This window comes from Carica papaya, chromosome 6 (genome assembly GCF_054855325.1).
Source record: "Carica papaya isolate Zhongbai chromosome 6, ASM5485532v1, whole genome shotgun sequence".
Classification (NCBI taxonomy): Eukaryota; Viridiplantae; Streptophyta; class Magnoliopsida; order Brassicales; family Caricaceae; genus Carica; species Carica papaya.
In genome coordinates this window covers 9,304,850-9,328,964 of record NC_142314.1, presented here as the reverse complement: position 1 = coordinate 9,328,964, position 24,115 = coordinate 9,304,850, and the positions used below count along the sequence as shown (strand labels likewise).

The 24,115-nt window shown below is 34.7% G+C and overlaps 4 protein-coding genes across 8 annotated transcripts; 3 read left to right on the top strand and 1 right to left on the bottom strand.

The window, feature by feature from the left end:
- Positions 1-539: 539 nt before the first annotated feature.
- On the bottom strand, positions 540-3,135 carry LOC110819110 (Cupredoxin superfamily protein). Its single transcript, XM_088206256.1, has 4 exons — positions 2,655-3,135; positions 2,455-2,547; positions 2,163-2,369; positions 540-2,052 (listed from the first exon to the last, which is right to left on the bottom strand). Exons 1-4 carry the CDS (start codon positions 2,955-2,957, stop codon positions 916-918), a joined length of 1,740 nt encoding a protein of 579 aa, XP_088062382.1. The 5' UTR covers positions 2,958-3,135; the 3' UTR covers positions 540-915.
- Positions 3,136-7,834: 4,699 nt separating this feature from the next.
- LOC110819029 (Tetratricopeptide repeat (TPR)-like superfamily protein) lies at positions 7,835-14,051 on the top strand. Of its 2 annotated transcripts, XR_002540604.2 has the most exons (3): positions 7,835-9,054; positions 9,957-10,137; positions 13,747-14,051. XR_002540604.2 is itself a non-coding variant. In XM_022048109.2 (2 exons), exon 1 carries the CDS (start codon positions 7,929-7,931, stop codon positions 9,051-9,053), a length of 1,125 nt encoding a protein of 374 aa, XP_021903801.1. In that variant the 5' UTR covers positions 7,835-7,928; the 3' UTR covers position 9,054; positions 13,747-14,051. The 2 variants fall into 2 exon arrangements, 1 of the variants encoding a protein (XP_021903801.1); XM_022048109.2 differs by lacking the exon at positions 9,957-10,137.
- A 723-nt stretch (positions 14,052-14,774) lies between these two features.
- On the top strand, positions 14,775-20,855 carry AAT (aspartate aminotransferase). 2 transcript variants are annotated; one of them, XM_088221831.1, is made up of 10 exons: positions 14,775-15,103; positions 16,343-16,583; positions 16,698-16,791; positions 16,895-16,998; positions 17,440-17,688; positions 17,775-17,888; positions 18,029-18,112; positions 18,819-18,989; positions 19,069-19,182; positions 20,617-20,855. In XM_088221831.1, the coding sequence occupies exons 1-10, from the start codon at positions 14,967-14,969 to the stop codon at positions 20,755-20,757; spliced, it is 1,449 nt and encodes a 482-aa protein (XP_088077957.1). In that variant the 5' UTR covers positions 14,775-14,966; the 3' UTR covers positions 20,758-20,855. The 2 variants fall into 2 exon arrangements, with proteins under 2 accessions (XP_088077957.1, XP_088077958.1); XM_088221832.1 differs by having other exon boundaries at positions 14,963-15,103; positions 16,305-16,583.
- Positions 20,856-21,006: 151 nt separating this feature from the next.
- On the top strand, positions 21,007-23,277 carry LOC110818914 (Polynucleotidyl transferase, ribonuclease H-like superfamily protein). 3 transcript variants are annotated; one of them, XM_088221834.1, is made up of 5 exons: positions 21,007-21,989; positions 22,223-22,269; positions 22,352-22,415; positions 22,566-22,758; positions 22,877-23,277. In XM_088221834.1, the coding sequence occupies exons 1-5, from the start codon at positions 21,531-21,533 to the stop codon at positions 22,906-22,908; spliced, it is 795 nt and encodes a 264-aa protein (XP_088077960.1). In that variant the 5' UTR covers positions 21,007-21,530; the 3' UTR covers positions 22,909-23,277. The 3 variants fall into 3 exon arrangements, with proteins under 3 accessions (XP_088077960.1, XP_088077959.1, XP_088077961.1); XM_088221833.1 differs by having other exon boundaries at positions 22,566-22,763; XM_088221835.1 differs by lacking the exon at positions 22,877-23,277 and having other exon boundaries at positions 22,574-22,610.
- The last annotated feature ends 838 nt before the right edge of the window (positions 23,278-24,115 follow it).

The following is a 24,115-nucleotide window of genomic DNA, read 5'->3' as shown; positions in this document are numbered from 1 at the left end:
TTTAAGTTTATTTATGAAAACATATATAGCAATTATATGTATTTCTATAGTAATTGAGAAAAATAAATATATTTCCTAAATAATGCTAAAATAAGATTTTAGATGCATATGTTTTTTTTATTTATTAAATTCATATTTATATAATATATATTCATATATAAAAGCAAAATATTGTAAGATATTTAGATACCAACAAAATCAGAATTTAAGAAGTTATAATAAAATTGAGAACATGATTGGAAAAAGGAAAGTGTTTCTAAATTGTTTATGTAAATTTACATCTATTACGTACGAATTTCTATTAATTTTTTTAAAAAATATTTTATACACATGAATTTTCACTTATAAGTAATGCAATTAAGCCAATTTTGTTCTATGTTATTTTTAGCTATTTTATTTATTTATTTATATATATTTTTACCCCACACTTATTATTTGTGTGAGCTTATAAATTAAATAAAAATGTACTGACTAAACATTTTTTGTTTTAATTTTTCAATAATTTACGAGCTTCATGAATTTATAAACAAAAAAAAAAATTAACTAAAGCTATCCCACTAATTATGTATCTTTTACATAAGATAATTACTGTTAAACAGTAACCAAATAATGAACTCAAACTGAACATCCTTGGTTGAAGAACTTGTGATAGAGAATGGAAGAATAAAAAAAAAAAAAACAAGTACTTCGCAATTTTCTATTAAACAATTACAATTGGTAGGAAGAAAACAGTAGTCAACTACAAATAAAATTTTGCCTATTCTACAAACTAAGTAATTATATTACAGGAAAAATCTGTAGAAAAAAAATTATAATAACGACGATTACCCACACAAAAGGATTGTTGTTTAACACCTTTGTATATCTTTTACGACGGTCAGAAAATATTTACCTGTACCTGAATTACTTCACCCATTACTGTTTAGTTGCTCCACAGCCCATAATGGAAGACGGCAACTTCCCCACCATCTCTACCCCTTCTTCCAACACAACCCCCATGCCCATGAAGAAATGAGATTCAATATGGCAATGGAAAGCCCAGACGCCGGGGTTATCTGCTCGAAATCGAAGCGCCGTCCACCCGTAAGGATGCACCGGCACTGTGTTTTTCATTATCGGGTTCGCCAAATTGTACTTATTTGAATCACTGAACATGTCAAACTTCCCTAACCCATAGCCCAATACCCAGAAATCATGCCCATGTAAGTGCCATGGATGAGTCTCGCTGAAACCCTGCTCTATCATGTTCGCGTTTTGCAGTATAACATCCACCGTTGAATTTAACTGCAGCCGGTAAATCCCGGTACTGGTTGTAGCATTCGGGTTGGCGGGTTTCTTAAATATGTCGTAGTTAACAAAATCGTAGCCGTCCGGTGGTGGGTTCTGATCGAAATCATCGGTCATGTTCTCTTTCAGAGCGATAAGGTAAGGGGTGTGCGGCATATTGTATGAGACATTGTTGACGGACCAGCGCATGAAGCCGTTGACTCTATTTTGGGTGTTGAGGAAGACGATGACTCTGTTTGGTGTTTGTGGAGGTGGGATTACGAAGCCTTGGCGAGCTTTGATTTTGAGGCTCTGTTCGAACCGGGGTGTGGTATTGTTCCAGGCCGGACCCGGCGGTGGGTTCGTTGGAGGTAACCGGCGAGGATGGTTTGGGTAGTAATTGAAAACGGCTAAACCTGCCGGTGTCTTCTCTGAAGTTCGACTCACAATATTGGAAGTCATCCAGTAATTCCGTGATGGGTCCTGATCGGAGTTTACTAAGACAGAGTATGTCTCGCCGGAGTAGATAAACAGGTTTTGAACTACAAATGGATCGACGTAGTGTCCATCTGCTTCAACGACAGTCATGTTGTGACCCTCTATTTGGAAGCTGAGAGCCGAGAGAGCCGTCAAGCTGCCGATCCTCAGCCGATAAGTTTGTCCAGGAATCACTCTCAGTAAATACGGTGAACAATCAGGGCTTGTCATGTTGCAGACACCTGAGTCAAAGCTCGAAGAAGCCAGTCTAGAACAGTTGAATCTTCCTCTTCCGTGTATTAGTAGCGACTGAAATTATTCACAACCACAGAACATTAAGAACCCTGTAAGGCCATACATATATAGTATACTTATGTGCGTGTAAATATACATATATGCATGTATAGATAGGAATTTACCTGAGGCTCCCCAACCCACTGAAAGGGTATTGAAGAGAGGCCAGCGGCTTGTTCGTAGGTGCTTTTATGGTACCAATCATTGAGGATGATTATCTTGTCATGATCATATGTTAATGGTTCTGGTTTTCTGTCTGCAACGCGAATTGCTCCGTACAATCCGGATTCTCTTTGCATCCCATAATGAGCATGATATAAGTACGTCCCAGGCTAGATTAATTAACCAAATCAAAAAGTTAATTAACTATTACTGCATAATTCCCCTAAAATTAGTGTATAATTAAGTATGACTTACTCTGTCGACAACAAACTGGTAAGTGAAGTTATCTCCAGGCAGGATTGGACACTGAGTTACACCTTCTGTTCCGTCAAACCAGGGGGTTCCAATCTGTAAATAGGAACACAAACACCCACGAAGAAAATAATCAAAACTCCATTGATGATCACCTTGAAAGCTCGGAATCTGGAAAGATTAAATCATTTATTAATTTTCACCTGTCTAATTCCATGCCAGTGGATTGCTACATTCTCGGTCAACAAACTGTTCTTAAGCTCAACTATAATGGTGTCACCTTCCTCTGCTTCAATGGTGGGTCCTGGAGTTACTCCATTAACGGTGATAACCAGTTTCTTGAGGCAATCGGGTGATTTGTACTCGTACTTCACTTCCCATTTATAGCGGCGGATTTTAGCTTCAGCAAGCGAGATATTTATCAAATAGAAAACGAAAAAGAGAGCCAATAATATTTTTCTTCTACAGAGTCGAGAAAACACCGTGTTGTTGTCTCTGAACTCCATACCCGTAGCTCTGATGACTCACGAGGAGTCTTTAAAACTACGAACTGAGTTGGGTAGTGATTGGTTGCTCAGTTTCTTTCTTAGATTAAAGATTGTTTTGCATAAATCTTGTAGTGGCCAAGAGATTAATAGGGCATCTGGTTTCCTTTAGGTTTAGGTTCAAATGATCTGGCATTTATTCTACATATATATACACACACACACACACACACACACATTTATACCATACATACAGAGAGACATATGCGTAGTTGATAAAAACGAAGGTGGCTGGAAGCCAGTTAGCTAAATTTGAAAAGCAATAAAAAAAAAAAAAGATATTAGAGCTTGTTATATGGTGGACTATAATACTATAAACAAAACAACTAATTGAATAAACAACGATTGAATGAAAGCTGTTTTTCCCTTGGAATTGAAGGAACCAGGAAAAGGTCAAGGTAACAAATGTTGACTATTTATAAAAAATTAACAAGAAAAAATAAAATATTTATTTTTACAGTATTACTTATAGGATAAACAAACTTCGATATAATTTATTTACGCGACACATTTAGATACAAAATTGAGCAAATTCCCGTGTAGCTTAAACAAATTAGGGTCATTTAGTTAGATGCCTTTAGACCCTTCGAAGTTCAGTTATAAACACGTAAATTTGTCAAATATATAAATACACTTAAAAATCCATTTGATTATAAATACATAAATAATTACACATAGAGAATCACACATATCATAAAATATATTATAATAATATATAAATTTAATATAAACAAATTGTATACAGACTAAAAATAGTAATCACTTACGGTATATATTAACATAACTCACTTAAACATGAGATGCATATATTTTATCACTCTTAATTATATATAATTAAGTATATGTACGGAGACTCTAAAGTCTTAATATTATACTTATATCTTCAATTTTAAAATTACTAGCCATGAATTATATGATGGAAATTTTATTTTTTGAAAAAATATTTATATTGTACGTGAACGATATTTGATTTTGTATAAGTTACAGACAAGTTTATAGACATCTATAATTAACTTAATCAAATTACCCTATAAATATATATATTATCATCTAATTAATTCCTTTGACTCTACCATTTTTCTTTTCTCAAATTTCCTTTTGCACATATATGAAGGATTTTTGTTTTTTGTTTTTAATTTTGATTTTCTAGTGGGTAATAAGAGAACAACTAATAGAAAATGATTAGATTGATTCTAAGCATATCTCAGAATGTCGAAGACTGTAGGCAAGTTCTGTATTTATCCTTTTGTATACTTGTGAAAATTTTACTTCATCTATAAAAATAATTATCAATGAAAAAAAAAAAAAAAAAAAGTCAAATGCTACAAATGAATTACTTGGAAGCTGCCATTTAGAAGCAAGGTTACATGAACACGTTAAACTCTACTCTACAACGAAAATTAGTTGATGGAGTCTCTCTTTTCTTAAATTTTCTTTTCTTTTTTTTTTTTTGAGAAATTCTTAAAATATTTTCCTTTTACTTTTTCCTATTTATTTATTTTTTTTATGCAAATGTCTTTGTAAACTCGACTCGTATTAAAGTAAATATAATACTTTTGTTAAATTTAAACAATTTTATGCATTTTCATTATTGACCAAATTGTTGATGTTGATTTTAGAGAAGAGAAGTGATAAAAAAACACATTATATTATTACTCTATTATCTCCTTTCTGTTACTTTCATTATTTTTGATTTAAAATAATAAATTTTAATTTTAACAAGAAGTCCATCTAATTTTTATTTATTGAGTCTTTTTAACAAATGAGTTTAATGTATGCATATTAGACTATCGATTTATGAATACATTGAACTTACGTTTGGGTTTAATATGTGCAGATACTATTTTTGTAATTTTTTATTTTATAATGGTCAAAATAGAAAATGCAAAATTATATCGATATAAATAGGTGGTCATAGTATCCGAATCACACGTGGGCTACTTTATTTTTTTGAAATTTTGTCACCAAAAAAAAATAATTTTTGAAATTGTGTATTAATTTAGAAATATCTACTGCAAAACGCAATTAAATCTTCTGCGATGCGATGATCCATGTACATTTTCGTTTATCATTCTTTATTAATTTAGTATGAAATTACATATTTAGATTTATAAAATTTAGTTTGATTTTTTAACAATTGATATCAGAGCTTTTCTTCTCGTAATTGAATTTTTTATATATAATTTTTTTTTATTTTAAATTTTGGATTCAGGATTTAAGATTAGAAATATATATATATATGTGTGTATATACATATACATGAATGAAATTCTTCAAAGGAAGATGCGGCCGAAGTCGCTGCATGAAGAAATAGAGTGTGCTGCAAATATCACCGCAGTAGAAGAAAGAAAAGCAACGACCGACTGCTGCTGCATGAAGAAGAAAACTGAGTGGCAGCCATGGCTATCGCATACAAAGAAGAAATGTGAAAACCTGGCCAGATCTGCAGCTGAAGAGGCTCAGCCCAGTCACGCAACCATTCGGCAGTCGAAACGACGGTCGAATCATGCGCATAACAGCCAAATTTTTCCGGCCATTACAGAAGCAACCCAAACGCCTTCGGGGCGTGAGAAAGAAGAAAAAAAACAAATATTTTGGTTGGGCTTCGAGTCGAAGGCCCAAAATGGTTTTCTTAGGAGGTTTTTTTTAAGTTTTAATATGAAGTTATATGGGTTCAGGTCCAAAAAGAAAAGGAAGAAAAGAAGGAAAAGAAAGGAGGCCCGCTTATGCGTGGCCCATAGTGCAGACGAGTTTCAGGTTGGATTGACCCGCCCAGGACCTGTCTAATACCCGACCCGCTTGACCTGACCGGAAGTTGACTGGTCAATGATCAATGTTTGACCGATCAACCATCAATGTTGACTTTGATCGAACACGGTCTACTTTTTAACAAAAAAAAAGAATTAAATTTTTTAAAGTATTTTTTGATCATTTCTATTATTGATTTTCTTTCTAATTTAGTTTTGATTTTGAATTTAATTATTGATATGTGTATATACATATTGAAATATATCGATTTACACAACATGTCATAAAAATAACATCTCTTATAGATAATTTATTTATTTCATAATATAAATGGTTGTATTAGTGTACTTTATGTGAATGTTAATCGACCCTAATGAAAGTTAATATTTAACATGTTTGCATTCCTATTTGTGATAGTAAATACGTGACAATTATTCAATAGAACATGTGAATTTTAAATCGGCTCAGAAGAAAATTTATTATTTGATATATTTTTATAATCTGTATTTGATTACTATTAAAATGTACCACTTACAAATTAATATTATGTCCAAAGATATAATGTTAACAGAGTGCTCGGTATCTTGAGATGAGATATACCTTTATTTAAAATTAATTTGTTTTATGTGAGTATTGATTAATTAACTTGTTTATGTATGTTATCTGTTCAATTCCTTTACTGCTGGGAGTATCACCATGAATGTGAATTTCATCCCAGTGATGAACGACACAAACTTCAAGCAATGGAAGAATAATCTTTGACTTGTGCTTAGAGTTATGGATCTAAATTGGGCTTTACAGGTTGATCAATATGATCATATTACTCATGACAATATTCTTGAGGAAAATAAAAAGTTTGAAAGATGGATCGATCAAACTATATTAGTATGTTGATTATGGAACAAGTCATTTCAAAAGTTTTTCGAGACATTATGTCCGATGAGATCAAACAGCTAGAGATTTTCTTTATTTTCTAAAACAACATTTCGCCATAAGTAATAAGGCCGAGACATGTACATTTCTATCAACTCTTGTTTCTACGAGGTATAAAGGAAATAAAAACATCACATAACATATAATGAAGATGTCACATGTGCATGCAAAACTCAAGGCACTTAGAGTGAATATGTCAAAAGAAGTACTTGTGTACTTTGTTTTGATTTCTATTCCACCATAGTTCAAGCATTTCAAGGTGACATACAACTGTCAGAAGGAATCTTGAAATCTGAATGAGCTCATTTCACACTGTGTCCAAGAAGAGAAAAAGCTCAAATCTGAGATGATAAAGAGTGCTCATTTGGCAGTGATATCAAAAAATAAGAAGAACAAGAAAAAGAAAACAGGTTAATAAGATCCTGTTTGACACAAATCATCTAGCCTTAAGAGCCATATGAAGAATCTCATAGAAGCATGAATAATGGACCTCTTGGTCATCATTGTGGATGTATTCATTTTGTTTTCTCCAAAGGATTCACGCAGTCGTAGCAAAATAGCCCAATTAACAATTTCATGAATACTTATTTCATTTTTTAATTTAATTTTTGATTTGTTCAACATAATTTTTTAAAAATTAATTATTTCATCGATTTTAATTCGATTCAAACTCTTTTTTTAATTCGATTATCACTAGATTTAACTAACAGTTGTGTTTAAGATAAGTATAAATGATATGATAGTAGTACTATATATATATATATTTAGATATATTAATTTACTTGCAGTCTTATTTTTATATCACTTTCATGAATTACTTTTATTTTTAATCGTTTGCATACTTGTTTTGAATTTGATTGCATAGGTACTGGTGTTTTTATTCATTATTCGTCTCAAACTTTATTCAATAATTTTAAAAATAAGTGTTATTTAAAAACAATGTTTATGTTAATAATAAAAAAACTATTTTTTTTTGGAAGATATTATTTTGTAAAAATTGAAATTAAATAGTTGAAAATAGGAGGCATATTTCTTTCTCTACTAAGATGGTTTTGTTACTATTATTTTCTCAATTAAGACATTCATCTAATTTTCATATTGATTTATTCTTCAAGTAAGGCCCATTTTCTCATGGGCCCCAAGTTTTTATGCTGACAACAGTTTGTGTTTCCTTCTGCAACGGAAGTTGCCAAACGGTCAGCTTTCTGATCTCTGACTCGAACTCGCCCGCTAAAGCCACTCAGCACGGCCATGGAACCGGACTCTACTGAACCCCAAACGGAAACCGCCGCCATCTCAGCCAACGCCACGACGGACCCACTGACTAGCCAGTTCGGTTCCCTCAACGACGTGACCCACGAGCTTGACACACTCCAGGACCTAGCCACCCGCGGCTCCTGGCTCACCATCCTTGAAAAGGTCACTCAAGCTCTCTCCCTCTCCGTCCTTTCCAAGCCCCATGACCGCCTCACCTACATCAGCTTCAAGATCCTTGCTCTCTCAAAATTATGCCGTTTCGCCGAGGCATCCCAAGAGCTCGATTCCCTCCACGACTTTGGTAGCTCCCAGTATCAGTACCAATCATATCCCGAGATTTACCCGAGCCGGACCGGCTCCATGGTTCCCTTCACTCTTCGGTGGCTCTACGCCTTGATCCCGATAAAGCTCGGCAATCGGCAAGAAGGATTGGATCGCCTTTACACTTTGCTTGATTTCGTGCGAGAGAAGATTAAAGAGAAAGAATCGAAAAATTTAGACGTTTCCGTCAATGTGTGGGAGAGAAGGGAAGTTTTCGTTATGCATTGCTTAACGGGGTTTCATTTGGGTCAAAAGGAGTTTGGAGTATGCTTAAATTTGATTAAAGAGTTGATTAGCCGAGATTTATCAGACCCAGTTATGATTTCCAAACTTGGGTATATACAGATGCAGATTGGTGATTTAGAGGGAGCCAAGAGCTCCTTCGGTCGAGTTGAGAAGATGTTAAGCGAAGGGAATGGTAATGGGTTGTTGAGTGAGGTGGAGTTTAGGAACCTTGTGAATAGGAACAAGGCATTGGTGTATTTGGTAGGGAAGGATTATGTGTCTGCTGTGAGGGAGTATGATGAATGTATTGAGAGAGATTATGCAGATGTTATTGCCATCAACAACAAGGCTCTTTGCTTGATGTATCTGAGGGATTTATCGGATTCGATAAAGGTACTGGAGAATGCTTTGGAGAGAGTCCCTACGATGGCTTTGAATGAGACCCTGGTTATCAATTTGTGTAGTATGTATGAATTGGCTTATGTTAATCACGTAGATATTAAGAAGACCTTGAGCAATTGGATTGCTCGGGTTGCTCCGGATGATTTTGATTCCTCTTGCACCAGGCTATGAGGTATCGTCTTGGACTCACGTTTGTTTGGTCAATTTTTGTGCATATTGTTCTTGCGCATAAGATATCTTATTACGAAACATAAGTTTAGAAGCCTGACAAAAATGATAACTGTGTGAAAGTCTAAGAGATGGGATATTTTGATCTGTCTATTTCTTAAAAGTTTGAAACGTTTAAGCATAGTCAGGCCTAGCTGTAACCAATAGTTTTTGCAAAGAAGTTAATATCAGCTGTGTATATGTTTGGTACCTTATACTCCTGCCGTTAAGTAGGATTTATCTATCCTTCTCACTTATTGAATAAATTATCATTGCAAATGCCAATTATTGGCATAAATGTTAATTTGATGTCTTCTCCAGTTTGATGGTTAAACAATTATTTCACATTTTCTTAACTAGGATTGATATCAATATCTATCATATTGTTTGATAGGGCAAGTTTGCGAAGTTTTCTGATTCTATTTTGTTATGTTGGAATTCCTGATCACATGAATTCACTTGTCTTGTTGGGATGAAATAGCTACTACCCTTGCCTTCAAATATTCATTTGAAAAAGAAAAAACCATAGGAGTCATTAGTTCCGGGAATAAATTTGGAATTGTTCAGATTGACCATCTAGCAAACTCAAGCTGAGGAATGCTGAAGTTTATTGTCAATGTTCATTACCCTAAATGGGGGAAAAGCAAAACCAAAACGAAATGAACTTTGTATGTGTGTATAGTATGATGTATGAAGATTCTCCTATTAAAGGCTACATCATCAACTCCATTGTTGTCTTTGGTCTTGCTAAATTAGCACTGATACTGCTTCGATACTGGTACTGCATTGTTGGTTTTACAAACAACAATTATCACATGCTGAAGCAGTTCATAGTCCTTGATCTTTTCGTTTGTTATCCCTTGTCAGGAACCTTCGATATATAATTGAGATTGCAAAAGATTAGAGAGAGAAATTGAAAATTGCAGAAGAATTTTAAGAGAAAGTAAGCAGAAGAATTTTGAGAGAAAGTAAGCAGAAGAACAGAGATGAGGAAGGAAGAAATAAGAACAGAAAGAGGAAAAATCAGTGCTGACTCACTATTATATTGGTAATGATTGAAATTCAGACTTAGCACTTGCAATTTCCCCATTGATTCATATATTGCTTCCTCCACTAATTTCGGAAACAAGAAACAATGCATAACAGAAAAAGAGAATGGAGATGGAATCTTCTCGAGTAACATAAAAAAAAAAAATAATTATAGCCCCTTAACTCATATAAACTGCATTATTAGAGGTTTTAGCTCAAACTATGACAGCTCAGAGTTCTCCTTGTGCTTCTCGTGCCACATCTATTTTTCTGGACAACAGCTTCAATAGAGTAACTGGACTTGACAATCTCTCTCGAAAATTTTCCTTCTCCCTGAGGAAAGAATCTGAAAAGTGAGAGCATAGTGTCCTCCCTGGTTACTTCATCTGGAGATAGGTTACCCACTGCACCAGCTTTTGCCATTTCTGCAGCTTCATTTTGGTTGCAAGCATATGGGTTTATGAAGAGATCTTTTCCATGTGCTTTTTCAATTATCTGAACCTCAAGACCATATCCTATTCCTTTCTCTTTTAGAGCTTCTTTTAATTTCTATAAAAAATGTCCTACATTTGGAAAGTTTTGCACCCCAGAGAATCCAAGAGAGTCTAACTGCTTCAAAAAATAGTCCATATGACAAGAACTTGTACCCCGTTCACCAATGACTGGATTTGCCTATTTCATTAGACTCCACTTGATAAGTTTAAGCAGCAATGATTTATAAAGGTGATATATAATGTATACCCAAGTGTCCCTTGGTAAAGCACTACGACTGTTGCATCCCAAATTTAATTGCTTTTTAAGAGAACAATCTCCTTTCAAGAATAGGTCTTGATTTTAATTGAATTTTTAATCCAGCTCATGGTCGCTGGTTCCAAGATGTCACGCAATGGCACAATCTTGCCTCAAATTACACAGTCTCAGGCAATTTTGGTTGAGGAATTTTGAGAAACACCTGATTCTCATTCATCAAACCACCTTTCTTCTCAGCTAGTTTTACAGGCTTGACCCTTCTACTCAATTTCATCAACCTTCTCAACCATCACAGGTTTTACAACCTCCACTATACCCGTCAAACCAGATTAAGTTTTCCACATAAATTGATCATATATTCTACAACACATTCTTTGATAAAATTTTTGTGCACATATAATGCATATTTCTCCAACTGTAAGTCTTCCTCTATCAATATCCTAACTCCTTCAAGAGTTGAGATAATCTACATGTTCTAAAAGGTAGGTAATATGAGATTGTCCAGCTTTTTTAATTGTAAGAATTGAAGTGACTGGAGCAGCTTGATTCGAAAATTTTGACCTCGTAACAACATTAAGAAGCTGGCTGGGAGCAGAAAATGACAGTAGTTGCTGAAATAGGAAGATAAAGCGAAAAGCATGAACTGTTAATATTGGATTTTTCTCAAACATCTGGTGTGCATACTTCTCCAATTTATTTTCAACTGTACTTTCATTTTTTATATGGTTGACCACAATTTTCCTTTTTACTTTAGCATGTCCGTCCTCCATAGAAGTCCCCACAAAGCCTAAGAAAGTTTTCCTTTCTTACAAAGACATCACCACAATCATTTCCTGGGTTTCCATGGTCTCTGTAATCATCCACATTTTTACTTTTTTTGCTTTGTTGATATACCTTCAACATATCCACAATTAGATAGAGGAGATACCTTAAGGGGAGAGTTTGGAGCTCAATTCATGGCTCATCAAATTTTTTTGTCGGCTGTTGTTGGCTGTCTTGCGCAGCAGCTTAATGTTCAAGCTGGTATTTATGCTAAGGGTATTAATATTCATTTTGGAATTTCAGAAGATTGATAGATTATAATATGATTGAGTTTGAACTCCAAGCAAAGGAAGAATCAAAGAGAGAAGGAGTACAACAGAAGAGAGAATAGAGAGCATTGTTGAGAAGTAGGCTTTGGTTCCAAGATTATAAAAGATTAGTGAGAGAATTTGAGAATGCGGGGGAATTTTGAGAGAAAGTAAGCAGAAGAACTGAGATGACTTAGGAAGAAATACGAATGGTAGAGGGACAAAATCAGCGCTGATTCCGTAGTTTAACGATAATAATTGGAATTCAGACTTACCACTTACAATTTCCCTATCGATTCATATATGCTACCTCGACTAATTTCAAAAACAAGAAATAATGCATAACATAAAAAGAGAACGGAGATGGAATCTTCTCAAGTAACATATAAAGGAAAAATGAATATAATCTCTTAATTCAGATTAAACCAGATTACTAGGGGTTGTAGCTCAAAATGTGATGCCTCAGACCTCTCCTTGTGCTTCTCTTGCCATGTCTGTTTTTTTGCACATTCAGCAGCTTTGATAGAGTAATTGGACCAGACAAACATCTTGGATTTGTTACTCCTCGGTTTTCATATTAGGCTAGGTATTTTTTAGGTCACTTGGAACCTTGATCAGAACTCAAGGTAAAGATAAACAATTTTCCTGGGAATATTTTGGCTTGGGTACTTATGCATTTGCTTACTGTCATTTATTTGAGCAAGTAGATTGTTAGGGTCCCTTAGTAGAATATAATTATGAGTTTTTATTAATATTATGAATTTGTAAAGAGAGAACCCAATTCTCTCATAGAGTTTAAAATATTCAAAAAAAAATTTCTAACAAGTTTGTCTTGATAAAACTGAACAGCAACAGCAAAGAGTTTTTTTCCATCATGAAGAAGAAGCACTTAGAAGCCATTACCCTGGAAGCTAATTCCAGGCAACCAACTCTCTGTTTTCTCTATTTAATAAATCCATACATAATACAACACAAACAAACACTGCACATGCATTGCACATGCACCTATCTTTTAATTAACACGACCGAAATACCTATAAGATGCATGCTGAAACACAAACACCATAAGGTACGTGTGTATAATATATATATATATATATATATATCTGCATGTGTATCTTATCTTTTTTGCGCACAGAAAAACAGGAGGAAATAATTGTTGTATCTGTAGAATTTCCTATTTGGTATGTGTTAGCCCCACTCCTCTGCCTAACCCACCATGGGCTTCTACATGACTGAAATAATTGATAGCAATGTGGTTGATATGTATTATTCTTCTTATTTACAGAAGTGAATATAACTGTTTTTGGATTCTCTTGAAGGAATTGTTGTGCATTAATGTTTGAAATTCTTTTAGGATTTGCTCTTTCATTTTAGTGTTCCTCTTAATGAATTCAACTTTGAATAAACCCAGAGCAAGTTTAATTTGGTGCCAGATAAACATTATACTTTATTTGACAAAGAAAAGCCACAAGAGTGTTTTCGCTCATTTTAGCTTGTAAGTTAATGGCTTATAAGCTGAGAAAAAAGGCTATAAGAATCTAGTCTTCTTCTTGGCTTACAAGTCACCAAAAAAAAAAAAAGAATAGAAGCCATAATGAATGGTTAAGCATCTCAAATATCTGGAGGGATATGTAGTTACATCCCTAGATATGCAATAGAAGTTTAGAAGCTTTTATTGCCTTGGAATCATGGATTTGAAATCTAGATTGATTTCAGGTTAAGACGAATGAACTAGTAGCAGCTGTGTTATTTCCATTTATTTATTTGTACTTTTTAATAATAATTTTTGCAATTTCATCGCGCAGTTTGTATTTCTTGCAAGAATCATGGTGAAAAAGATAATTGTGGTTCTCCAGATGATGCAAACTACGCTGTTCGGCTAAAAGTGTGGTGCCTACTGAGGAGGATCGTTGCGGGAATGCCTTGGGATTCCCTTTTAACCTTGATAATGTAATTATGTCCGTTCAAATTGTAGCAACAAGGTCCAAAGGTATGAGGCTGGGCTCTGGATACACAAACATGCACATCTCTCCATTATAACTCAGTTGTCTTTCTCTTGACATTTGATAAAAGGAATACTTGATTTAATTTTTCAAAGAAAATTCAACAATATGGTTTAGTGTATGGAAATAATTTTTTTTTTAATTATATATACATATGAATATATGATTATTAGAAAATGAAATATTATACTTAAAAAGTGATTGTGGAGATGAGTAGTTTAAAAAAAAAAAAAAGAAGCTAAAAAGATTAAACATTTCATTTGGTATAATATTAGAAAATATTTTGTCCCCTAAATGTAATCACTTTCAAGGGGGTGGGTGGGTTAACTGAAGTGAGGAGGTTGTAGTAGTAGGTTTTGTAGAATTGGGTCCACCCCAGCTTCACCAACACTCCAAAAGTCAATCATCTACCGTCCGTTTCACGATCCACAACTTCAGATTGTGAATTGACGGTCCAGATGCAACTTTGCATATCAAACCATCAACTCTCGAGGAGTCAAAAGGCAAAAATACCCGAGTGAAAAATATATTTTATTATATATCTATGCAAATACATATAGTAATAATTAAAAAGAAAATAATATTTAGATAATAAGATTTAAAATTATATTTAATATAATACATAATCATAGGAACATATATTTTATGTGCACATATAAATAAGCTAATGAAATAAATTAAAAATATCTTTACCACTAAATGGGGCTCATTTTTTTTCATGTGGTTTAGGGAATCATTAAAATTTTCTTCTTAGGAAATTTAAAAAGTGTAATATGATAAATACTTCGAAATTTCAAACAGTGACATACAGATTTGTATATAAATCCCTGTTCTTTACCCTTCATCCTCCGATTGAAAGCAGCCAACGACCAGACTTAAGTTTCAATTCCTTTTTTCTACTTTTCTCACCAACCCCAACGTTTTCCTCTGTCTTTAAAAATATTTTGTTTTCTTCGGAGTGCGTGAATTGGAGTCCACTCGAGAAATTGGATCCCACCTAATTCTAATTCTCTCTTACCCAAATGGCAACCTACCTCCAAAGCCCTGCAACTACTGCTGTTCTTCGTATCAGACGCAGATTTGCTGGACTTGGTCCGGGTTCTGAAAGCTCCGGATCCATTTCCTTCCATTCTCACCAATCTCACGGTCTTTCACTCAAGTATAGCTTTTGCTCTCTCTTCTCCCTTTCTAAACGTTTTTGTTTGTGTAACTATTCTGGTAACTCGAATGCTGTATGATTTACTGCTAGTTTGAATATTTGAAGAAACGGCGAAGAATTTGAGAAGAGGATGCTTAATTTCATTTTCCATTTTTGTTTCTGTAATCATTTTGGGCTTCAATCAATCAACAATTTGTTTTAACTTCAACAGTATCAATTTGTGTAGAATCGTTTTCAATCTTTAAGATGATCCATTGGTAAAAAGTAAGGTAATTGCGGGAAAATCTCCGTTCCTGTCATATAAATTTCTAACCTTTTACGCAAAAGGTTAAGTGTTATTGTAGATTAACATAAGTGATTAGTATATTGAAATTTCTAATCTAAAGCACAAGTGGGTTTGCCACATGAAACTTAATTGGGATATTTGCAAGCTGACCCATTTTTGAGGTTGACATATGGTGTTGATGTATATTAACAAACGTGATTAGGATAGAGGATTTTGCTAATGTAAGCCAGAACTGGCTACTTAGCTTAGGTTCTACATGAAAGTTAAATGGGATCTTTGCAAACTGTCCGTTTTAGAGATCACTAACTGTACGGTTTATATGGTCATGATAATTTTCTGGACGACTATTTATTTGCCAATTAGGGTGTAAGTTTAGAGTTGGTTAACTAAGACGGGACGGAACCAAACTAGAGCTAGTTTGGTTACATTTTCTCAGTGACCATTATCATTGTGGTTCTCTCTAGAAAAGTAGTGTTGCATGCAGCTACTGAAGACCCTGATGCTGCCATCACTCTTTTCTTATGGCAATCACTGGTGCTCAGCTTGCTCTAATATGATCATGTAGGTAAATTACATTGTGATTGGTTATGTACATCACTATACTTCTAGTGTTGTTGAAGCGGCACAGCTACCTCAAATGTTTTGATTAATCCCTGCATGAATCTCTCTTGTACTGTTTGGAATAATGCATTTTTCTCCTTCTACTGTTGGCAAATGTGTGAATAGATGAAATTGCTATTCTGTTGCCTTATCCTGTTGCCTTATTATTTCTCAAACATTGTGCGAAATTGAGTACTGTGGAATGTTCAAATTGAACCCTTCTTCTATATGTTTAACTATCATTATATACCTTTCTAATGGAGCAATAGATGTTGACTGTCTTTTATTCAATGCTTCATCCGTCCATGCATTCAGACATGCACTTTAGCTTGTAACTGTGGATGTATTGATAGATCTTGTGACACTACTACACCAGCACCATTGTCTAGAATAAGTGCAGTATCAAAGGCAGAGAGTAGTGGGTTTGACCAAATGGAAGTTGATATCTCTCTTAGTCCGAGAGTTAATTCTGTAAAGCCTTCAAAGACAGTGGCTATAACTGACCAGGCAACTGCTCTTGCACAAGCTGGTGTCCCAGTGATCAGGTTAGCTGCTGGAGAACCTGATTTTGACACACCAGCTGTTATAGCTCAGGTATTTCTTACGTTTAGTATTCTGAGTTATCAATTTCTGTTGTCTGTTCTTGCTTTCTCTAGTTATTCCACTGTGTGCAAGTATTTTATTTGTTATCTAATGTTGTTATTTAAGGCTGGAATAAATGCAATTCGTGAAGGTTACACGAGGTACACTCCAAATGCAGGTACTATGGAACTCCGGTCAGCAATATGTAATAAGCTGAAAGGTAAGCTTATATGGTACCTTTAAGACTCAATTGATACAATTAGTATTCTTTAGATAAGAATGAAAAGTTTACTATTTCTTTTTTATTCTTTCAATTGTTGCAGAGGAAAATGGAATCTTGTATACACCAGATCAAATTTTGGTTAGCAATGGAGCTAAACAGAGTATACTGCAAGCAGTGCTTGCGGTTTGTTCCCCTGGAGATGAGGTGAGTTATTGGTGCAGAAGTTCTTTAGTTGGCAATGGATACGTTAACGTATCTGCATTGGCAGTTGTAATCAGCTATCATTTAATGCTTAACAATTTCTGCAATCACCTTGCTCCTAAAATAGAAAAACAACAGAGCTGAGAGAAAAAGCAATCATAACCTTCATTATCTCATTATGAAATGGCATGGAGTCAACAAGATGACCAATATGCGAAGGAAGATGACATGTAACAATGGCAAGCTTAACAACTCTCTTTTATTGTGGAAACAAGATCTTCTTTTCCTGCATGGAAATGTAGACATTTATTGTTGGTTATATTTCACTTAAATATGGCGTACTCTGAGAAGTGTAGATTAAGGATGCTGGTGATGTAGGTTCTCACTAGTTCCTCTACTGATAGAGGTGGCTTACATGTACAAAAAACACTCTTTATCCTTCAGGTTATAATTCCTGCTCCATATTGGGTGAGTTACCCAGAAATTGCAAGGCTCGCAGATGCAACGCCTGTTATACTTCCAACACTTATCTCGGAGAACTTTTTGTTGGACCCAAAACATCTTGAATCCAAACTCAGTGAAAAATCGAGACTTCTGATTCTTTGTTCTCCATCCAACCCTACTGGATCTGTTTATCCCAAGAAATTGCTTGAAGAAATTGCACAGGTTGTGGCAAAGCATCCCAGGCTTCTGGTATAATTCCTGAACTTGAGCTCTTAGGTCCTGTACTCCACTTAACTCTTAAGTTCTGAACATTTTTTTTGTGTTTTTTTCTTCAGGTGCTATCGGATGAAATATATGAACACATAATTTATTCACCAGCAACTCACACTAGCTTTGCTTCTTTGCCAGGCATGTGGGAGAGAACATTGACAGTTAATGGATTTTCCAAGGTACAATTAATTGCTTCTACTGAAATTTAGATTGAACGTTATCCCGTAGTTAATTGGTATCCGTGTCTAATTTCATTGAGGTTGTAAGACAACCTAGCTAGGAACATTGAGGATTTGACATTTAAGGGTGCTATGTGTAGTCTTTTGCAATGACTGGTTGGCGACTTGGATATCTTGCTGGGCCTAAACACTTTGTTTCAGCATGTAACAAACTCCAAAGCCAGGTAAATAACATCAATTCCAAATGGCACCTCTAATTCTATGTTTAGTAAATTCCCATCTATCATGTATCTTTCGTGTACAAATACATCCTGTGCATGTACGGGCGCTTCTCTATATTGCAAAAATTTTGCTTTAGTTTAGTTACATTGGGGAAGCGAAGATTTAAACTTTGTTCTAATATCACACTCATAAAAGTTGAAATTTGAGATCTCTAAGTCCTCAACATAATCGTGGAATTACATGGACATATTAGAATAGTTAAGATGTTGAGCAAGCCATGTGGCCATGCTGTGATCTAGGAGAAAAGGAAAGCAAGAGAGAAGTGGGTCAAGAGTTATATGATACAAGCATGTCAGGATGTGTCAGTGTGATTTTATCCTGGTTCTTGACAAGAAATTAACATGTCTAGAATGTTGAGGGTAGTAGAGAGAAATAGACAAGCACCGAAAATAGATGAAAAAATTTTCTGAGCTCTTATTTATGTGAATTTTCGTGAGACTGATGTAATGGAGCAGGTTTCAAATGATTGAGAAATAAATATTTAAATTTCTGATTTATCTTTGCAGTCATAATGGATACCAATATACTTGTTTTGTGTATGTATGTGTGCACATGTATCAATGTGTTTATGCATTCAACTTCCTGTAAATATCAATGCTTTTGCTTTACAAACTACAAGCTTTAGCTGATTGTGTCATGATGTTTCAGTTCACTTCAGGTGCCAGTAGTATATCACAGAAAGCAGGAGTTGCTGCCTTAGGTTTGGGATATGCAGGCGGGCAAGCAGTTTCTAATATGGTGACAGCATTTAGGGAGAGGCGAGATTTCTTGGTTAACAGCTTTAGTGAATTGGAAGGTGTTAAGATATCAGAACCTCAGGTACTACATAGCTCAATTTTACTTGCAAATGCTGTTCCATTTCTTCATCACTTCTAAGTTCAACCATCTTTCCTTGTAGGGAGCTTTCTATCTCTTCATAGATTTCAGTGCTTACTATGGAGCTGAGGCCAAAGACTTCGATGTAATTGAGAATTCTGAGTCACTTTGCCGGTACCTACTGGAGAAGGCTCAGGTATGCCCTATTTGTCTTTCAGAAATAAATATAAACCATAAATGGCTTATATTCTTGGCATTTTCATAATCTAAAGTTAGATCACAATGGGAGAAAATAAAAGAACACACTAGTTTTAGTGAACTAATGAATTTGTTTGGTACCTATTATGGTTCTGAGTCACGGATCCCATTTTGGGATTTAATTAATGGTATGGGTTCGTTAAGAGAAAATTCAATGATCTCTGATTTTTTGGTAATGGCATCGACTCATTAAGAAAGAGCCTAATGATATCTTGAGTAAGAAAGTATTCAACACTTTTTTATAAATTTCTTCTTGCCTAAATATTTGTTAGGAAGACAACGTGTATTTATACAAGACAGAGTATTTATCTGAAAGTTATTTCCAGAATTAACTACCCCTTTGTCCTTGTCTAAAGTTGTTTTCCCTAATATACGTGTCCACACTTAACACGTCATTTTATGCATAAAACACACTGACCTATTTTCCTTAATACGCTTTCCTACCTGCTTAACACATCATTTATTCTCGTTAATACACCTTAATGTTACCCATAACATTACTCCCCTTCTGGAAAATTGTGCTTCTCCTCAAACGCATATTGCTGCCGCCACTGAAGTTTCTGCTTCTAGCAATGCTGGAATTTCAAGATTTTGTTCTTTGTTGGAACTGTCAAAATGGAAAATTTCTAGTTTGGTGTAACGAGGCAGAAAGGGGAGCTCAGCATGCTGGTGGTTCCCTGCTGCTGCTGGTTCGCGTTGAGCGTGCAGAGATGCATGTGCAAGGCTGCATGGTGCATGCAAAGGGGCCTGCTCAGGCAGGAATTTTTCTTCCTTATGCAGATAGCATGCCGTGGATTTAGTAGCCTCTTTGCTGTGCGATTGGTTGTGATCCTCTTGGCTGCTTCCTTCACTAGACTCTTTCGGGACAGTTCTAGCCAATAGTTCCTCCGTTCTTCCTGCTAAAAATTCAAGCATCAATTTATATTGTCCTCTATCTTCTTGATAAATGTGCAGAAATTTTTCAATCATAGTGTGCAATTCCTCCATAGCAATTGGCTTTGATACCAAATTGTTACGGTCTTGACTTATGGATTTTATCATGGGATTTTGTTAATAATATGAGCTTGTTAAGTGAGAAAGTACGCAGCACTTATTTTCACTAGAGAAAGAGTAATTACTCGGAAGTTATTTCCAGAATTAACTATCCCCTTGCCCTTATCTAAACTTGTTCTCCCCGATATATATGTCCACCCTTAAGACATCATTTTACACATAACACATACTGACCTTTTTATCTCAATACACTTGTCACCTAACGCATAATTTATTCTCCAATATACCATAATATTAGCATAACAGTATCTTAAAATATTATGGTGTAAAGCTCTATGATTATTTTGTGATTAATTTAGTTGTGTTCATCTATTTACAGGTTGCACTGGTTCCTGGAAATGCATTTGGAGAAGACAGCTGCATCCGCATATCATATGCAGCATCTTTGACCAACCTACAGGCCGCTGTGGAGAGAATTAAGAAAGCTCTTATCTCACTCAATCCTGCTGTTACTGTGTAGCATTGACAGTGACTACTGCCAAGGTTTCTATTTTTGTGTCCTGAACTGTGTATTTTTCTCAATAATGATTTTGAATGAAGTTGCATGTTATTTATCAAGGTTTGTTCGTTTCCTGTTTACGTCGTGGCTTGTTTATCGTTATAGTGCTGGACAATTTATAAGAAGATGTGAACTCTTCCTAAGTTAAAACTAGGAAATGCTAGCAGACCCCTTCTTGTGACACTGCTATTTCCTCTGTTTTCCTCTGTACGCAAGAATACAACAAGCTCAAATTTTGTTGCCTGAAAATTTCTTGCCTATTAAAGCATATAATCCAAATATTATAGCATAATTTTCTTTTTATCGTAATCGAATTTTAAGGTATATTATGGAAAAGGGCAGGGAATCAATGCCCTATTATATGCTTTAGCTGTTTCAACCTATTCAATAACTGTAGCCTCACTGGCGAAGAAACCTGAGAGGTTTCCAAAAAGGTTTCTTTCTCCTCCAAAAGCAAACTGGAAAAAGACACGAGAAAATGGATTTCTTGGCCTTACACAATCATTTTCCTGCCTACTTGGAATTGCTTTGCTTAACACATCTCCTAGAAGCTAAGCACCCTTCCTACATCAAACCTTAAAATCTTGACTTGAACTACAAGAAAATCGGTCTCATGTAAGAAGAATTCCATTCCTTTTCCCTCTTCAGTCTTCCTTCATTATTTATTATAACATGATCAAAAAGGCAATTGAGATTACCGAAACTCAGAAATCAAAACCAGTTAGCAACTTGAAATGGAGGCCTCTAGCTCTAGCTCATGCACTATTGAAGGCAACACAGGGATTGTCTTCTTTGACTTGGAAACCAATGTACCCAACAGAGCCGGACAACGTTTCTGGGTGTTGGAGTTTGGTTCTATTATAGTTTGCCCACATAAGCTGATTGAGCTCGAGAGCTTCACTACTCTCATAAAACCCAAAGACTTGTCTGTTGTGGCATTGAGGTCTGGTCGTTTTGGAGGGATAACAAGAGATGCCATAGTAGATGCACCTGAGTTTGAGCAAGTTGCAGAGAAGATATATAGCATTCTGCATGGCAGAATCTGGGCAGGCCATAATATTCGAAGATTTGACTGCATTCGCATCAAGGAGGCCTTCGCTGAGATTGGCAAGCCTGCACCTGTTCCTGTTGGAATAATTGATTCTTTAGGTGTGCTGACTGAGAAATTTGGCAGGAGAGCTGGTAATATGAAGGTGTGTGTTTTTCTTTCTTACAGTTCTGGTTCTTAATTTATCATTCAGAGCTTCAGCAAATCCTTTCATGCCATGTCATTACTCTAATCTGTAAAAGGCCTAGCCTACTATTATAAATTATCATTATACTGATAAAAGTATATGAAGGAATCTTGCATTTAGTCTCCTTGAATATTCATTCATGAGAAACAAAAATTGACGTAAATTCTACCCATATATATGTATATGTACAGATGGCAAGTTTGGCTACATACTTCGGACTTGGAGAGCAGAAGCACAGGTATTGTTGATTCTTTGTAAGCATAATTTCTGCCTTGTCTCTAAAGAAAAAATTACTTAGATTGGCTGATGATCACACCCAGGAGCCTTGATGATGTTCGGATGAACTTGGAGGTCCTCAAGCACTGTGCAACTGTTCTCTTCTTGGTATGTTCATTTAAAACAGGGGAATCCTGCTCAGTCATTAGATCCATAATCTGTATTTGAAAGTGTTGATTACAATTAGAGATATGTGAAAATTTAAAGGTTGATTAGTTTTAGAATTAAATTTACTTAATTTAATTAAAATTATATTAGGAGTCCAGCCTTCCAAGCGTACTGAGTGGTAAATGGCCACAGCAGAGCTCTCCAAGGATGACAACAAGAAGCAGTAGTAGAAACAATGCTATTGGAAGATTACCATGCAGGTCAGAAGAAGCAATGACCAGGAAATCTCCTTCAACCTCTCTTGGATATCAAAGAAGTGTACCCTATACAAGAGGAAGTTTAGGCAAGGTTAAATTTAATTAATAATTAATTAATGCATGCAAAACGTATTTATTAATACTAATTAACTATAGATAATTAGTATTTTGTGTTTATAAAAAAAAAAAAAAAAAAAAAAACAGGTGACAGAAAGTGTGAAGAATCTATTGTGTAAAGCTCAAGGAAACCAGCCTCTTAACAACCTTCTCAAGCATTCTCATTCCTTGCTTCCATGAGGAAGAAGATGGATTGGAGGACTACCAAAAAAGTGTTCATCTGAACTAAGTAAAGAAGAAAGGGAAAGAAAGATTTGCATTTTTCATCCAATACGCCGAACAAACCTCTCGATTTCTCCAAAGGGGAATGTTCGGTGTTCAATAGATGTTGTTCTCTAGTTAAAAATGAGTAGTTGTGAATATTTGATTGGATTAGATTGACAAAGAACTTTACTTTTTTTCCAATCTTCTCAGAAAGTTTTACACATCACTTTCACAGTAAATTATTATATTTAGTTGGTTAATAAAATTTCCAAGATATTTAAGCATATTTTTCCCCTCCTATAGAAACTAAATGTTACTACTTGCATATTTATATATATATATATATATATAGGTGGAGTTGGATTATGTGATACCATGATTAATAAAATTCAAGCCAAGTTAATAAGATTAATCATGATTGATAGAAATACCAACAAAATTAACAGGATAAATAAAATACATACAAATATTTATGGATTGATATTATTTCTCATTGAACAATTAAACAGATGGTAGAGAGAATTTTTTTATACCCAAAATTAAATTTAGAACAATTACCAGTGTACAATGAGATTTGTACGAGTAGGTTTCACTTATATCCCGGAGTAATTAATGGAGTCTATAATGTAAAAATATAAATATAAATAATTTATTATAAGAAATACATTTTGAAGAACTACATCCAAATTGTATGTTTTCTTTCTTAAAAGAACATACAAATTACAGAATCATTGTGTAGCAATAAGTTAGAATATACATGGTGAAATTTCAGGTGAAATATCTTTGAAATCCTTCATTTTAACTAAACTATTTTGCATCGAGACTTAAATTAGTTATCTACTAACTATCAACATAGCGTATCATCTCCAATTTGATTGCTCTTTCACACACACACGCACACACACACACACACAGAGACTATAGATATACTTTCAAATATATATAATGTATGTCAGAGACTATCATCATATCTTTTTGACTTACAAAAGTAATTAACATCGATTGTCCTTAGTTCTCCTCTCCCTCATATATATATATATATATATAATATGTAAGTGCCAATGTAATAGAACATGCGCATGAATCGTGATTTTAAATGCAAATTCCAATATATGATATGCA

Excerpts from the sequence above, each read along its gene's own strand:
- LOC110819110 (XM_088206256.1), bottom strand. The coding sequence starts at position 2,957 with ATGGAGTTCAGAGACAACAACACGGTGTTTTCTCGACTCTGTAGAAGA. Across the intron at positions 2,370-2,454 it reads ACCAGTTTGTTGTCGACAGA|CCTGGGACGTACTTATATCA; the intron begins GTAAGTCATACT and ends TAATTAATCTAG. Across the intron at positions 2,053-2,162 it reads AGTGGGTTGGGGAGCCTCAG|TCGCTACTAATACACGGAAG; the intron begins GTAAATTCCTAT and ends GAATAATTTCAG.
- LOC110819029 (XM_022048109.2), top strand. The coding sequence starts at position 7,929 with ATGGAACCGGACTCTACTGAACCCCAAACGGAAACCGCCGCCATCTCA.
- AAT (XM_088221831.1), top strand. The coding sequence starts at position 14,967 with ATGGCAACCTACCTCCAAAGCCCTGCAACTACTGCTGTTCTTCGTATC. Across the intron at positions 16,584-16,697 it reads CACCAGCTGTTATAGCTCAG|GCTGGAATAAATGCAATTCG; the intron begins GTATTTCTTACG and ends TTGTTATTTAAG. Across the intron at positions 16,792-16,894 it reads AATATGTAATAAGCTGAAAG|AGGAAAATGGAATCTTGTAT; the intron begins GTAAGCTTATAT and ends CAATTGTTGCAG.
- LOC110818914 (XM_088221833.1), top strand. The coding sequence starts at position 21,531 with ATGGAGGCCTCTAGCTCTAGCTCATGCACTATTGAAGGCAACACAGGG. Across the intron at positions 22,270-22,351 it reads CTTGGAGAGCAGAAGCACAG|GAGCCTTGATGATGTTCGGA; the intron begins GTATTGTTGATT and ends GATCACACCCAG. Across the intron at positions 22,764-22,876 it reads CAAGAGGAAGTTTAGGCAAG|GTGACAGAAAGTGTGAAGAA; the intron begins GTTAAATTTAAT and ends AAAAAAAAACAG.